The 17,406-nt window shown below is 42.4% G+C and overlaps 1 protein-coding gene across 4 annotated transcripts in view; it reads right to left on the bottom strand.

Moving 5' to 3' along the window:
- LOC138753518 (RAS guanyl-releasing protein 1-like) overlaps positions 1–17,406 on the bottom strand; it is a 175,816-nt gene that overhangs the window by 13,594 nt on the left and 144,816 nt on the right. For all 4 annotated transcript variants that reach the window (XM_069916636.1, XM_069916633.1, XM_069916638.1 and 1 more), the window contains 4 exons: positions 14,621–14,794; positions 8,613–8,729; positions 6,405–6,680; positions 2,936–3,016 (listed from right to left, as the gene is read on the bottom strand). In XM_069916636.1, coding sequence (XP_069772737.1) covers positions 2,936–3,016; positions 6,405–6,680; positions 8,613–8,729; positions 14,621–14,794 — 648 coding nt within the window. The remainder of the gene's footprint in view (positions 1–2,935; positions 3,017–6,404; positions 6,681–8,612; positions 8,730–14,620; positions 14,795–17,406) is intronic.

Here is a 17,406-nt window from a genome sequence, read left to right as displayed (position 1 = left end):
GCAAACGATAGAAAGGTTTCAGTTCTGGTTGCCTCATTACAGGAAGGATGTGGGAGCTATAGAGAGGGTGCGGAGATTTAGCAAAATGGTTCCTGGATTGGAGAACGTGTCTTATGATGCAAAATTAACAGAGCTAGGGTTTGTCTCTTTGGAGCAAAGAGGATAAGAAGCCACTTAATAGACATCTACAAGATTAGGAGAAGCATAGATTAGGTGGACAACCAGCACCTTTTTCTCGAGCAAGTTTTTTTTTAAAACACGGAAAGAAGTGAGTGCCTGGAATGTATTGCCAGGGGTAGCAGTGGAGATGGGTACAAAAGGAACATTTAAAAGCCTCTTAGGCACATGAATGAAACCAAAATAGAGGGTGTGACATGGGATAGGTTTAGTTTGTTGTGTACATTTTATAGGTCAGCACAACATTGTGGGCCAAAGTGTCTGTACTGTTCCATGTTCTATATATTCAGTCCAAATGATCCCAAACTGACTTAATTGGATAAAACAATGAGATATAGAAGGCCATTCAGCCTGTCGAGTTTACTCTACCACTCCATCATGAGGTAATCCATTCTCCCACTCAACTCCATTGCCCTGCCCTTTCCTCATAACCTTTGATACTCCCGCAATTCAGATGCTTGTCAATTTCTGCCTTAAATACACCCAATGACCTGGCCTCCACAGCCACCCGGTGTAGGAGATTCCAGAGGTTCATCATTCTCAAGCTAAAGAAATTCCTCCGCATCTCTGTTTTAAATAGGCGACCTTCAATCCTGAAGTTGTGCCCTCTTGTCCTAGACTTCCCCAACATGGGAAACAACTTTGACACATCTACACTGTCCAGGCCTTTCAACATTCAAAATGCTTCTATGTGGTCCTCCCTCATTCTTCTGAAGTCCAAGGAGTACATTCTAAGAGCCGTCAAATGTTCATCATATGCTCATCCCTCCATTCCATGAATCAATTTTGTAAATCTTCTCTGAACCTTCTCCAATGCCAGCACATCCTTTCTTAAACAAGGAGCCCAAAACTGTACCCCAAACTTCAAGTGAGGCTTGACCTGTGCCTTATAAAGCCTCAACATCACATTCTTGCTCTTGTACCCTATTCCTCAAGAATAGGAATATTAACATTGCATTTACCTTCTTTACCACTGACTCAACCTGGAGGGATACTTTCAGGATATCCTTCAAAAGGACTCGCAAGTCCATTAGCACCTCCAAATTTTGAATTTTCTCCCCCACCAAATAATAGTCTGCCCTTTTATTATTTCTACCCAAATGCATATCCATACACTTTCCAACACTATTTCAGTTGCCTCTTCTTTGCCCATTCTCCTAATCGAAGTCTTTCTGCACCCTCTTGATTTTTTCACTTCGTGCCCCTACACCTACCTTTGTATCATCTGTAAACTTAGCCATAAAGCCAATTATTCTGCAATCCAAATCATTACCATACAACATAAAAAGAAGTGCCTTCAACACTGACCCCTGTGCTATACGGCAGTAACCGGTAGCCAACCATAATAGGATCCCTTTATTCCCACTCCTGGTTTCCTTCTGTTCAGCAACCTCATGTGCAGCACCTTGTCAAAGGCCTTTTTAAAATCGAAATTTACAACATCCAGTGCACGTCCTTTGTCTAGCCTGCACGGGGTTTCTTCAAAAAATTGCCGTAGGTTTGCCAGGCAAGATTTTCCCTTAAGGAAACCATGCTGACTTTGGACTATTTTGTCATGTACCTCCAGATCCTCTGTAACCTCATCCTTGGCAATCAACTCCAACAACTTCCCAACCAAGATCTCCTCTCATTCTTCTGAATTTGAGTGAGAATAATCCCAGATGATTTAATCTCTCCTCGTAGGTTAACCCCCTCATCTCCAGGATCAACCTGGTGAACCTCATCTGGACTGCCTCCAGGGCCAGTATATCCTTCCTCAAGTATGGAGACCAGAACTGCACACAATACTCCAGGTGCAGCCTCACCAGTGCCCTGCTCTTGATTCAATTCCTCTAGCAATGAAGACCAACATTCCATTTGCCTTCTTAATAACCTGTTGTACCTGTAACCCAACTTTTTGTGATTCATGCACAAGCACTCCCAAGTTCTTCTGCACATCAGCATGCTGCAGTTTTTCACTATTTAAATAATAATCTGCTCTTCTATTTTTCCTACCAAAGTGGATTGTACTTCATCTGCTAATCCTTTCCCATCTCACCTAACAACTATATCCTTTTGCATCCTCTCCACATCCTCTGCACAATTTGCTTTTCCACTTAATTTAGTATCATCTGCAAACTTGGCTCCACTACACTCTGTCCCCTCTTCCAAATCATCAATATAAATGATGAACAGCTGCGGGCCCAGCACCGACCCCCTGCAGCCCCCCCACTTACTACTGTCTGCCAATCAGAAAAACACCCAGTAATTCTGACTCTCAGTTAACCAATCCTCAATCCATGCCAATATACTTCCCCCAAATTAAGCATGTTGCCAAGTGAGATGAACACAGGGCTAATTGGTTGTTACCAAATTTACCAAAATAAAGGTGGTCACAAATATTTTACAAATAAAACACACTTTCAGTTCAAGTCAACTTGGCTTAACAATCTCAACAGCACTGACCTCTGTACATAAACATCAACAAAAGTCCATTACTTTTAATCTAATTTATATATACCGGAGGATTTTTTTGCAACAGAGAGTCACAGATATTTTATACGTCTTCAGACTAAAATCAATTACATGCTTGCTTAAAGAGCTATAATACTCCAGATATGATCATGTACAAATCAGATTGTCTTTCAAATATCACCACCCGCAATCTCAGGATATATAATTTATCTGGAAATCTGACAAGATGATTGCAGCTACAATCAGTGGCGATGCATATCACAATATCAAGTGACAGAAATAGAAATGAAAAAAACTTTCTTACTGGAGCTTTATTGTTTCGCGGTTCACGTGCATATGAAAGCTCATAAATTTCATCTTCTGAGTAGTAAAGATCCAGTGAGAGCTGAAATTGTGCAGAATATCTGTTATCCAAAATGCATTCAACAAATGTTTCTGTTTTTCACTTGCTACATTACACAAGTGACCCATGTTTGGCAAGTCCCTTTTATTGTAACATTGATAGATCCACTAATAAGAAATATTATACTCTTCCAGCTTAAGTAATGATTTATTGATGATGCAAACCATTGCAAATAACTCCAGAGCACACGGGTAATTCTGATTACACATGGCCTCCATTAAAGTAGTAGTTATTTCAGTCACACTTGATCCAACTTCACCAATAAAGCCTTTTAAAGAAATCCAGATACAGAATATTTTAGAGTAAGATCCAATTTCTAAATTGTGTACATTGTTTCCGATTCTCTCACTTATTTCTGACAATCCTACTGGGAAAAGATTACACAGGTATCCTCACCGTGAACATATATCTTGCTACAACAAGTGTTATTCATTACATTGAGGACCAATAGGTTACATAAATGAAGATAATATTGGAGTCTCCCCTTATTCCATCTTCAGCAGATGTTGATTAATGCTTTAACATTTCAGAAACATTATTTATATATTCCCGCTGATTATCCAGAAACATTGTGGATAAGTTACTCTACAAGATCACCGAAGAATACGTTTGGTTGACTTGCCACCAAATGAATACAGTTTAATCCAAGAATACTACTGTAAAAACTGGCAAAACATTTTAAATTGGCATTGCAAAATGAAAATTAGTGTACTGCATAGGCACTAAATAAAATTGTTGTGCAACTATTTAATGCGCATCTAATCAAAATAGATCTCTTCCCTAAATCAATGCTGCATCAAAATGGACTGACATTGGTTTCATTGCTTAAGCAGTTCCCCTGGTACGTAAAGTTAAGTGAGAACATATTTCTTTTCATATTCATCACTAGCTAGCCTCAGTACCATCCCAAACTCTTTGCCCTATCAGCAGCTATGCCACAAGTATTTTTTTTTCTTTGGCTTGGCTTCGCGGACGAAGATTTATGGAGGGGGTAAAAAGTCCACGTCAGCTGCAGGCTCGTTTGTGGCTGACCAGTCCGATGCGGGACAGGCACAAGTATATAGAGAGTAGAAATACCTCCATTAATGCTGCTCAACTGGATATTTAGGAGATGCACAAATTGTTTGCTAGTAAGGACTCAGATCCAAAAGCTCTTTCAGCAATTTATGAAAATACAAATTGTTCAGGATTTCTCTGAGAGTGTGTGTGTGTGTGTGTGTGTGTGTGTGTGTGTGTGTGTGTGTGTGTGTGTGTGTGTGTGTGTGTGTGTGTGTGTGTGTGTGTGTGTGTGTGTGTGTGAGAGAGAGAGAGAGATGACTCATGCAATGGCTTTTGGCAGCTTATTGAAGACCCCATTCTGAAAACAGGTTGGGAGTTCTGAGTTCAATTAGCCCTGTGTTGAAAAACCCTTGTGGTTCTTACAAAAGGAAATGGCTGACTAGTTTCTCCTGAAATAAGGGAAACAAGAGGAACTCAGTGGTGACCTGGAAGAAGAGGTTATCATTTGAAAAATCCATGATGGGGCAAGTTTCTTTGGCAAGCCACTGAAGTACTGATTGTGGGAAATCAGTTTGTGTGTGTCCAACAAGAAACAAGTCTCTCTCTGAATCCCACTAGAACCTTCCTGAGTGGTAACCATTTACCTTTTCTCTAGAGCCTGGTGAAACTTCATAAAAGTTAAATTTGGTGCGCAGTATAAGAACTGGGGGAAGACTGCTGAGCTATCGGCCATGGATGGCGGACATAAATATCAGGTGAGTGGAAACTGCCAGAGTTGTTACCAGAAATGGCAGTGATTATAAACAGGAGATTAGTGGAAGTGGGGGGTTTCAGAGGGAAAAGAGGAGGAGAAAAATACTTGTTAATTCCAAAATTTCAAAACAAATTTGCCCTTTAACTGTACAGTGATTCAAAACAAGAATCGTAATAACCACAATGGTATTAGCACTGGATTCAAGAGTTAAGGGCAGAAGACTTGTTACTTACAGTCATTTCTTTGTTTTGTTTATTACTTTGTTCGGAAGTAAACTGTGCAAATGATTTCCAATTAAATTTGATATATTGTGTAGATAAAAACTAATGAATGAAAAGCCATCTAGAAGATGGCAGCTGAAAGTTTTACTTTTTCCACTTTAGTGGTGCATTATCACAAATAAGGTCTAAATTTATGTGGAAATGATTACCAGGTAAATTACAAGTTTCTTACATTATAAGTTTAACTTGAGTAAAAATTTTGTTTTATTCTCAAATAGATGAAAATTTCAGAAGCCTTCAGAAGAAAGAAAAAAAAAAACGTCAAAAGTTCTGAACTGTCTGGGTTAGCTGGTACAATATAGTATTAGTTATAATCAGGTCATGATGATATGATGGACATGTTTTAACAGCATTCAATACTATTTTAGGATCCATGTAAGAGACATTCAAAATCATAGTGCTTTTATTAAATTAAATTAAAAAATTATAATAAATAAGACTTCATTCTTATGGATAAACCTGGCTATTTGATCCAATTTAAGGCTGTCAAGTGATTACATTTTTTAACTTGAATTAATGGCATCTTTAATCACACTTAAGGAATAAAATTGTACCAATATTTTTTATGTTCCAAATTTGAATGTTTAATAGAAAATCTTTAATTTTTATAATCTTTATCGATAACATTTATAACTTCTACTGTGTGTAGATCTCTCTATGGGGTTGCTGTCATTATCAAGAAACCTGGTCCAGTCCTAATTTGGTTTGGACCCAGAAGTTGATGATTGTGATAGACTGAGAAGATATGGTTTCAATTTCAGGGCAAAGGTTAGTCATCACAGGATCTGCATCTGAAGCGAGTTGCAAACTTGGAATGGAAGTCAATTTCTACCAGACCAGAGGATTACATCCATCAAAACTTGTGTTGCCTCATTCAAATCACCAGAGAGAGCAAATCATTCAAACTGAGCCTCAGCTTTCAATCAAAAGAGTGAACTTAATTCTGGGCCCAAATCAGCATTAATGGTGGATTATCTGAGCAAGCTTCTATTCTACCCCTGGATTCCATGTGAAGGGCATTGTCAGCACCAGCCAGGAAAGTGCCATCAGAGCTCAGCTAGAAAGGTTCAGAACTTGCATTGAAATCTTGAAACGTCAGCATTTACCCTGAAGAATCACAATAGTTGCATTTTGCCATTTAGTCTGGATCAGATTATTTCAACGATAACACCTTGCACTGAAATAACTGTGAACACCTTTAGATTATCATTTAATTATATAAATTATGCAATTTGTTTGCATTTATTATTTCATTTTTGAGATTGATTGCCTCATTGTTGGGAAGGTCATAGCACAAGCATCAGTCTTATTACAGTAAGTGTAAAGACCAACTTACAGTGAGCAAATGCACCAGGTCCTTGTTTGCTTCCAGAGGTGGTACAGTGTTCTGAAGCTGGACAAGCTCATTGATGTGGTTGTACAGAATCTGTAGTTTGTGTACATTAATCTTGCTATCTTCTACATAGTCTGGTAAGGCTTCATGTAATGAGATAAGATCTTTCAGGTGGACACCCAGAATAGGAATCTTGAAGTCTGTGCAATCACCATACATTCGTCGATAGCTGTTATAGTTTCCACTGGATGAAAGCAGCTCAGTCATTTCATTCATTACCTGCATTGAAAATTCCAAGATGGCACATTTTGATTGTTCTTACCTAAATGAATAATTTTGCTTAACCATATTATTTCCATTTTATAGCTGTGAGAGAACAGAATAAAATGTTAGGAATAAAAACAACAGAAGTTGATATAAATGCAAAATACCGGATTCAGCATTACATTAGCTGGCTGGAGTTGTCTAACACTCTATTTGATCATTTACAAAAGCAGCTTGTTCATGTGAGATTGTAAACTGCTTGGAGTCAACTACCATTGGTACTGAGGCTCCAGGAATCATGTATTTCCTATTTAATGGTCAAATCAGTGATTGTTCTATTCTTGATAACACATTTTAAAACCTTCATTACTTTCTTTCTGTTCACAGGCAGGTATTGATCTGTCAGTTCAGAATGGGATTTGGTCTGACAGATCTCTTATGATGTGAGATTTGGCTGTAAGATACAATAAGATCCAGAGTTAAAAGAGAAATCCTCCAGGATCAGGACTTAATTTTGAATCACTTCTGCCAAAGTGACAAGAAAAGTTTTGAGAAGATGCTGCAGGATTTTGAAGAGATAACAGCATGGTCAGTCTTAATAATTAAAAAATATGTAAGAGATAATACTTTGAAAAGTTTCTTGGGGAGCTAGCTAATTAGACTTTTCTCAATATGTACATGTTACTTTTATAGAACTATAATTAGGTTGCCTTCATTACGTCAGCTAATGTTGTATGGAAAAATAGTCTTTTTCTTAGAATTACAGAAAGTTTACAGTGTAAAATTCATTCAATTTGTGTATTCTTCATCTCACATCGTAATTCTCCAGTGCAAAAATATAATTTGAAATTGATGGCACAAGCAGATAGTGTAAATCTTTGATAAGGTATCATCTTTCAAAAAGGATGCATGACGTGGGGAAATGTTACACATTTTACTCTTGTATTAAAACACGGAGGAAGAACATTTAACCCACTCATTTTAACTATTTAAAGTAGTTGTGATGTCTTGGAATGAGGCTTTCAGACATTAGTGCAAAGTTCTCGACTGGGTGATAGCAGAAAAACTCCTGAACAAAAATAGATCAGTCGGAGTTCCAATTGGTATTTTTCACAAAATGATATCTGCTGAAAGTTTCATGTTTGTGGGTATTTGCCAAAGACTTCATTGGGTTTGTTAGTAATGTCTCTCACAGTCAAATACATTATATAGGTTCACACATGAAAAATTGTAAATGTACAGGCGAAAATGCAACATTTTAGAGAGCATGTGCTGTGTGTGGAGCTTTTGCCCAGCATGTGACGATGGAGGTACTGTTCAGTATGTGATTGTGCATGTATTGATCAGCATCTTTCTGTGGAAGTTACTAAAATCAGAACTTAGCAGAAACTGGGGAAAAACGAACTGAAGGAACAAAGCAAGTTCCACAAAGAGAGCCCAACAACTTAGGACTGAGCCCAGTTCATTGGTATTGTGAGGTAGCGGCCCTAACAGCTACACTAGAGTATAGTTCTCCAATCAAATGGTCTTTAACATATACAGGATTACATGTGAAGATTTATAAAGTCATACATGTACAAGATGTTAGATACATTTAACTATTGCCCAGAATGAGTTGCACCTTTCATAGGGAGTAGGGGATTGAAAGTTACTGCAATCAGATACTGTTCCCCTCTTTTCTATTGTCTGAGGCCTCAATCATTCTACTTCTTGAATGTATCAGTGTGGAATGCAAATGACTGGCAACAGAACCCAGAGTCAGGTCTTTAGCACCAATTCTCAGGTAACATGAAGCTCAGGCAAGATTTGACCACAGACAGCAAGAAGGGATGATGGCCCCATGGTAGTAAGGTCCAGGTTGCAACTTTTATCAAATGTAATAAAGTTACTATCAGTCCTGCAACATCACAAGCTCTTGTGTAGATTCACTCCAAGAGAAACACCAACCTTATTAACTTCATGGGGGACACAGGCACTTGTTTCCTTGAGTCTGGAGATTGAACTGTGACACAAACCTCCAACCACTGCCATTAGTGTATTAAAGTTCTGCAGTTGCTGTAGTTTCTGAGGAGAAAACCAAACAACAATGCATTCTGAATCAGATGAGAGAAATGGCAGAGCTACGTATGATTTCAATTTACTGTACTGTAACCCATAATTATAATCACCACCCAGATTCAAAACATAAAAATGTTATCTGAAATATTTATTGGCACATATTAACGGTTAAAAAAAAATTCCCTTACCAATTATGAACTGACGATAGAGCAATCATTTAGATTTTGCTGAGATTTTGTTTGATCTTGAATTTCAAGGTTGCATGAGATTGAAACTCTGTGATCCACTGCTTTATTAAGGTGTGAATACATAGAACACTACAGCAAAGAGGTCCATCTAGTGAATGCTGAAATATTATTCCGCTAGTCCCATTGATCACCCTGTCCATAACCTTCCAGACTTCTTCCATCCATGTATCTACCCAATTTATTCTTAAAACTTAAAAGTGAGCCTGTATTTACCACGCCAGATGGTAGCTCGTTCCACACTCCCACCACTCTCTGAGTGAAGAAGATCCCCCTAAACCTTTCCCCTTTTACCCTAAAACCATGTCCTCTCATTTTTTTTCTCTCCTAACCTATGTGGGAAGATCCTACTCGCATTTACTTTGTCTATATCCTCATAATTTTATAAACCTCTATCAAATCTCCCCTCATTCTTCTATGTTCCAAGGTTCAAAGTCCTAATCTGTTTAATCTTTCCCTGTAACTCAACTCCTGAAGACCTGGCAACATTGTAGTAAATCTCCTCTGCACTTTTTCAATCTTACTGATATCCTTCATGTAGTTTGGCGACCAGAACTGCACACAATACTCCAAATTTGGCCTCACAAATTCTTGTACAACCTCACCATAACGTCCCAACTCCTGTACTCAGTACTTTGATTTATGAAGGATAAGATGGTTAACAGTTGTTCTAGTGAACCGGTGTGGACTTGAAAGGCCAACATGGCCTGTTTCCGCTCCGTAAATGGTTATATGGTTAAGATGCCAAAAGCTTTCTTTACAACCCTGTCTATCTGTGATACCACTTTCAGGGAATTATATATCTGTATTCCCAGATCCCTTTGTGTCTCCACACTCCCCATGTCTTGAGGTTCTAGCTCGGAAAGAAGACACACACAGCGAGGAATGCAGCTGACACTGATTTTAATGAACTGGCTGCTCTCTTTTAGGTGGTGTGGAAGACCCTGGCTGTCATGTGATCGACAGGCGTAACCCGTGCCCCTTCAGGCTCTGATTGGTGGGTTTGGTCTGTTTTGCTGCAGTTTGTTGACAGGTGTGGTTTGTGCCGCCCTGGACGCCGATTGGCTCTTTTGCAATCCATCGCTGGCAATTGGCTGGCAGAGCCCATTTTGCAGTGGCCTATGGAAACAGGTCGCTGACGCTTCGTGAGAGTCCACTTGATTGCTGTGTTTGAACAGCGTCTTCTACGTCGGTCTGCAGCAATGGCTGTGGCCCACTATGACAACCCCCCCCCAGAACCGGTGATAGGAGAGGTATTATTACCTTTGGAGGGCCTGCCCCTGCGGCAAGGCATTGAGAGTGTGATTAGTTGATTGCTGTCCAAATGTGCCAGTTTGAGTCCATCAATCATGAAAGTCTCTTCTCTACCGCCGATGTCCAGAATGCAGATGAACTCATTGAGTCAGAGGATGTGATATGGCCCCTTGTATAATCTTTGGAGCGGTGGCTGGTGAGCGTCGCGCCTCACGAAAACATATTTACAGTTCTTAAGGTCTTTGGGAGACCATATATTGGGGATGGCAATGCATTTTGGGAAGTGTTGGGGTGAGCATTCCCAAGCATTTGCACAATCTGGCTAAGGCAGTATCTGGTGGGTCTTCTGGGGTACTAATCAAGAATTTGCCCAGGATGACTAAGGGCACACTGTACACCATCTTGGCTGCAGATGTGTTGAAATCCTTCATGGGTGCAGTTCAGATGCCCAGGAGGACCCACAGCAGTTCATCTGTCCAGTTGGATGCTGAGAGTCTGGCCATGAGGGCTGATTTGAGGTACCTATGGAACTTCTCCACCAATCCATTGGCTTCTGGGTAATATGCCATTGTCTGATGGAGTTAGATTCCCAGGGCATTGGCCAAGGCTGTCCATAGACTGGAGGTAAATTGGGCTCCCCTATTGGAGGTGAGATGTTCTAGGACTCCAAAGTGTGCCACCCAGTTGTTTAGCAGGGCCCTAGCACATGTCTCGGTGGAAACCTCAGGTAATGGGACTGCTTCAGGCCACCTGGTCGAAAGGTCTACAATAGTGAGCAGGTATCAGGCACCCCATGACACCGGTAGTGAGCCAACAATGTCCACGTGTACGTGGCTGAACATTTAACATGGTGGTTCGAAAGTCTGGGAAGGGGCCTTAATGTGTGTCTGGATCTTAGACTGACATTTTGTGCAAGTCCTTGCCCACTGGCTGACCTCTTTTTGGAGGCCATGCCAGATGAATCGGTCAGCTACCATTCTGACAGTGGAGGGGTGTGCCAGATTTTGGACCATGTCAAAAATTTCTATTTTCCAATTGGCTGGGATGATTGGGTGTGGCTTAATGGTAGTTATGTCATACAATAGTCATTTCACCTGGACCGATTGGGATGTCCTCCAGCTGCAGGCCAGTTACTGCAGTCCGACGTCCAGGGGCATTGGGATCCGCCTATTGTGCTTTCACCAGGTTCATGTAGTCGATGCCTGGGGTTGGGGCATGTATGGCAGAAATGGTGGGTTGGGACAATATGTCAGCCACCACATTTGGATTTTCCTGCGATGTGATTAATGTCAGGGGAGAATTCTGAAATATAAGAAAGGTGTCTCTTTTGCCTGGCTGATCATGGATCTGAAACTTTGCTGAAAGCAAAGATAAGTGGTTTATGGTCGGTGAAGATCTGGAATTTCCTGCTGTCTAGGAAATATCGGAAATGCCTCACTGCCAGATACAGGGCCAACAGTTCACGGTTGGACACACTGTATTTCAGTTCCAGTGGCCGAAGGTGCTTGCTAAGAAAGGCTAGTAGCTGCCATTGTCCATGCACCAGCTGCTCGAGCACATCCCCGACTGATGTATTGGAGGCATCTACAGTGAGGGCCGTCAGGGCATCAGATATAGGGTGCACCAGTAGCATCCTGAGCAGATTGGAAAGCCTCAGCTGCCTCAATTCATCCATATAATGTCTTTCTTGTGACTGAAAATGAGGGAGAATAATGGTGTCAAAATGCAGGCCGCTGCCGGTATGAATCGATGGTAAAAATTAATCATATTGGCAAATTCTTGTCGGCCCTTGACTGTATTTGGCCTGGCAAATGACTGAATGGCTTTCATCTTCTCAGGCAATGGCCTGGCCCCACCTTTATTAATCTGATGCCCCAAGAAGACAATAGTCTCATGGCCAAACTGGCATTTTGCCATGTTACTGGTCAACCCATACTCACTCAGGGAAGTGCACAAAAGTCTAAAGTGAGTGGCGTGGTCAGAGAATATCATCAAGATAGATGAAAACAAATTTGAGATCCTGGTCCATTAACCTCTGGAAGGTTTGTGCTGCATTTTTTAATCTGACAGGCATCTGGAGGAATTCAAAAAGTTCAAAGGGGGTGATATCATCCGGGTGGACTGGAATTTGATGTTAGCCCCAGATTAAGTCAATTTTTGAGAATACTCGGCCCCCTGAAGGTTCACAGTGAAATCTTGTCAGTCATGGTGGTAATGTTGAGGCTTCAGTAGTCTCTACCCTCCTGCTGCTTTGGGCACCATATGGAGTGGTGAGGCCTATGGACTCTTAGACCACTGTACAACGCCAAGCTCCTCCATTTTACGGAATTCCTCACTTGCCAGGTGAAGCTTCTCAAGTGGCAGACGGCGCACCCTGGCATGGAGGGGAGGTCCCCTAGTGAGGATCTGGTGCCACACCCCATTTTTGGGTGTTGTAGAGGTGAAATGTGGCATTGAAATGGAAAGAAATTCAGCAATAATGCATGCAAAAACATTGTCAGTGGCAGTCTCAGAATGTAGGTGCGGGACAGTGAGCCTATTGCCACCAAGTGAAAGGGACGGGAAAGACTTTGAGTGTACCAGCCTCTGCCCCTTACGGTCCACCAGATGGCACGGAGGAAGTTGACCCCCAGGAGTGGCTGTCGAATGGATGCCAAAGCGAACGTCCAGTTAAAATGGCAGTTGCTGAGAAGAAGGGGGATGGTGCAGGTGCTGAAGATGCATATGTTTGAATTATTGGCAGCCCTCAGTTCTCAGCTCATCCTTCAGCTGTAGACATCGGAGGCGGGGGTGGTGGGGGAAGGACACTGACCTGAGCCCCAGTGTCAGCCAGGAACAGGCGGCCTGACAAGGAGTCTCATATATGAAACAGGCTTTGACGTATGCCGGCCGAGGCAGCCATCAACAATGGCCGGCTCTGGCATTTCCCAGGAACGTGGAGGGGGAGTAGCATTGACGAGCCTCTGAACCCCAGTACGGCTCACTGGTGGGGTTCATCGGCGGGCTTTCTGGCTGCTCACTTGTTGAACTACTCCAGGAAGATTTGTTGAAACAGTGGGCATGAGGTGTGGCCATCATTGAGAGCGAGCATGTTGCTCATGAGGGTGCAAGGGGCTCTGTCCCCAAAACCGTCCATATGCAACAGTTGGCCATCACGCTCATGCTTCGAGAGCCTGAAAGTGCAGGTTAGTAGCTACTTCCCTTGCTCCGGGGTCTGCTAAAGAAAATCAGTGATCCAGGCCATGGTGTCCTCGTCGAGGGCAGTCATTGGCGGACTGTGCCTCGGCTTGCTGGAACCACACCCATGGCTGCAAAGTCCAGAAGCTCAGCAGCTTCAGGGAGACTGCGATGATTGAAGGTTGGTCCTCAATCTCTATATCCAACGTTGGGTCCAAAAATGCCATTTGGACCACTCGGGGTCACCACTGTGGCATATCTTGAGGTTCTAGCTCGGAAAGAAGACACACACACAGAGGAGTGAAGTTGACACTGATTTTAATGAACGTGACCCATCCAGCGCAGCTGGATCTTCAGCAGCGTGGACTCGATGCTGTCGACCTCTGCCATCTCGAGTACTTCGACGTTAGGGATGAAAGCGCTCCAATGGATGTTGAGGATGGAGCGGAGACAACGCTGGTGGAAGCGTTCTAGGAGCCGTAGGTGGTGCCGGTAGAGGACCCATGATTCGGAGCCGAACAGGAGTGTGGGTATGACAACGGCTCTGTATACGCTTATCTTTGTGAGGTTTTTCAGTTGGTTGTTTTTCCAGACTCTTTTGTGTAGTCTTCCAAAGGCGCTATTTGCCTTGGCGAGTCTGTTGTCTATTGCTTGTAGTAGCTGTTTAAATAGAGTTGTATGAAACTGCAATGCATCGCTTAGGATGAAAAGATGGTTGATGTTGCTCCCTGCAGAGGTGACTCTTTTAAAGTGCATCCTTATCCCTGGTTGCTAAGTAAGAGTTGCCCCTGTCAGGGGCTTTATCTGTAAGCTTGGGGAAAGGGTGGAGGTTAACTTTCATCTTTCGGGCAGCTCTGTGGAGGGGGGAGGAACCTGCAGATGCAGCAATGATTAAATATTTTCAAAGAATGTGGCTGAAAATAAAGTAAAATGCTTTAATGTTTATATATTCATGCAAGTGAAGTTTGTTCAGTATAAGTACAGTATAGTATTTTTGTTTTTTTTAAACTGTTTATTCTTAATGTAGGCAATGAGAGAGTAAGTCACAAGAAACTGGAAAATACAACATACATCTACCAATCTCTATAGGTGCCAGATACCAAGGGATTTACTGTACAATTAGGATCTGCACCATTTACAAACATTCTAATCATTCACCGTGACAATAATATTCTGACAAAACTATTTGTAGATTTCACAAGAACACAAGCACCATCATACCTGAGCCACACAAATAAATTTGATGAAGACTTCAGCTCGTAGTTGTGGTGTAGGCCTACTGAGAACCATAAGCTGGACCCACTGTGAGATGCCATTACACAAAGCAACAGAGCGTTCCATCATGGGATTATCCTTTACACAGCCAGTCAATATATAATTCTGATAATCTGAAAACTGGGTAAAGAAAAATCTAGTCATTTTCTGATTGTTATCCGTTTTCATCTACTTGGTCTCATCCTACCTTTAAATGGTGAGACAACCTTTGAAAGAAAGGTAATTGCTGAAGTCACAATTACTGTTAATTATTTAGACATAACTTTCCTTTAGATGACAGAAACTTAAAATGAAAATGTGCAAATTAAACTTCCTGCACTTTAAGGATTCTACCAACCTGTAAATACAGATGGACGGCTTCTGCACAGTCAAGGACAGTCATATTTGGTGTCAGTGGCAAAACTTAATTAGTCACTGCCCACAAAGCATCTCATGTATATTATTTAGTTGAAATAATGCTGAATGTCAACGGAGGCTTAGTTTCATCATTTGTGCTTCTAAATCAGTTTAATAAATTGGAGATTTTTAAGAATGTGACTAGCAGGGTAGGTAAAGGGAAGTGAGTGGATATTTGGAATTTCCTATGGCAGTTGGTAAATTGCACACTAAAAATTATTACTCAAAATACATTATCAATATGGAATCGGGTGTTTATTTTTAAAATTATTTAATTTAATTGGGTGGCACAGATCCAGAATTGGTTAGTCGACTAAAATAGAAGGAGGAAGAGTTTTCACACGGGCACTGGCACATTGGCAGGCTGGCACACTGGCACATGGGCAGGCTGTAAGTAATGAGGGCCGTGAGGATATGTGCTGGGTTCTCAGCTTTTATAATCTACATTAATGACAAATACAAAGGAATTGTTTGTAATGTATCCACATCTGCTGATGTTACAAAGCTGGGTGGGAAAGTAATTTACAAAGTTGCAAAGAGGTTGCCAGAGAATATTCAGCCAGCTTAAGTCAGTGAGCAAGAAAGTTGCAGATGGGATATATTGTGGTAAATGCAAACAAACCAAATTTGGAAGGGGAAAAAAAACATATAGAACACTTTAAAAACAGAAAACAAGTATTCACAAATAAGTAGAAAGGCAAACAGAGTTGAGCGTTACCGCAAGACATTGGAGTACATGAGAAAGTAAGTCGTGACACAGTTATAAGCCGCTCTCAGGTGGAATCGCCTGGAGAATACGGATCCAGAGTGGCTGCAGGTGTCTGAGAAGGGACGTTCAGGTGACAGCGCTGAAGGCGGTGTTCTGCCACCTCAAAGGTCTGAAGTGTGGAGAGGTGCCTTGGAGCAAATGCTGACTCCTGAGTCTGGGCGGGGCAGCCGTCTGACAGCTCACCTCCCTGCTGCCTGACAGCCCCCCGGAGCGGGACTGCGAGGTTGGGGCAGCTGGCGGGGGACTGCGGGACCTGAAGTCCCGCGCCGGTCGCCCCAACCCTGCAGTCCCCCCGCCAGTCGCCCCATCCCTGCAGTCCCCCCGCCGGCCGCCCCAACCCTGCAGTCCCCTCGCCGGCCGCCCCAACCCTGCAGTCCCCCCCGCCGGCCGCCCCAACCCTGCAGTCCCCCCGCTGGCCACCCCAACCCCGCCAGGGGACTGTCAGGCAGAGGGAAGGGTAGGTGTATGCAGCGGGGATTCCTGTTCCACACTGTCCCCAGTCCAAACGGTGACTCCTGTCCCACACTGTCCCCGGTCCACAGTGGGGAGGATAGCTGTCACCAACGGGGAGGGTGGCTATCAGCGGGTCGCCAGTTGACTGTCAGCAGCCTGCTAGCCGCTTTGCCCTGCTGCTTTCAGGTGCCTGGGGGAGCGCTCCGAGCCGGAGAATATACCTCCCTGAGGAAGGTTAGGTAAGGGCTCCTCGGGCCGGGTTCTCCACTTTCAGGTGGCCACCTGAGAGCCGCATTTGGGTAATTTAGGCGGCTTTACATTCGGCAATTCTGAAAGCACCTATAGACACTTCGACACTGTGAAAGACAATGTACAAATTTGGTTTATCTCTGTAAGTATGACAGCACTGGATACAAGGCAATATATATTTTCTCAATTGACTCCTGGGAAATAAACAACTGCCTGATATACTTTAAGTGTGGAGGCTGAAAAGTTGTTTCCGCTGGGTGGAAAATCTAGAATGGTTTCAGGATAAAAGATCATATATTTAGAAATGAGGACAGAGGAATTGCAGCTCTCAGTATTGTGAATCACTGGCATTCTCTGCCCAAAAAGGATGGTAAATGCTCAATCACAGAGATGATTAACAGAATTTGAGATGAACAGACTTATGGAATCTAAGGAAGTCGAGGATCAGATGAGAAAGCAAATTGTTGCTGAAGAGAGGTAAACATTAAGATCTGCAGATGCTGGGATCTAGTCTGGTTACACAAAATTGCTGGCGACAATCAGTACATCATGCGGAATCCATATAGAGCAAAAGGCAGTCAATGCTTTCACCTCAGCCAATGGTCGAGCAGGTTTGTGAGGCCAAGGAATCCATTCCTGCTCTTATTTCTTACTTATTTTAGGCACAAGGCCCTTTCCAGAACATAAAATGTTGAAGACTCGTTGGTACATAAAAATGGATTGCACAGTCAGTGGAGATTCCTTTCAAATGAGATGATGAACAAAAGCACCAGCTGCTCGTTTAGGTGGTCAGAGAAAATGACAAGACTCCACTCAAAACTAAAAATAGGAAGCTCTCTATGACCTGGTGTACATTTATCACAGA

Source organism: Narcine bancroftii, chromosome 2 (assembly GCF_036971445.1).
Source record: "Narcine bancroftii isolate sNarBan1 chromosome 2, sNarBan1.hap1, whole genome shotgun sequence".
Classification (NCBI taxonomy): domain Eukaryota; kingdom Metazoa; phylum Chordata; class Chondrichthyes; order Torpediniformes; family Narcinidae; genus Narcine; species Narcine bancroftii.
The sequence above is the reverse complement of the archived record's forward strand: the minus strand, read 5'-3'. Positions and strand labels throughout refer to the sequence as shown.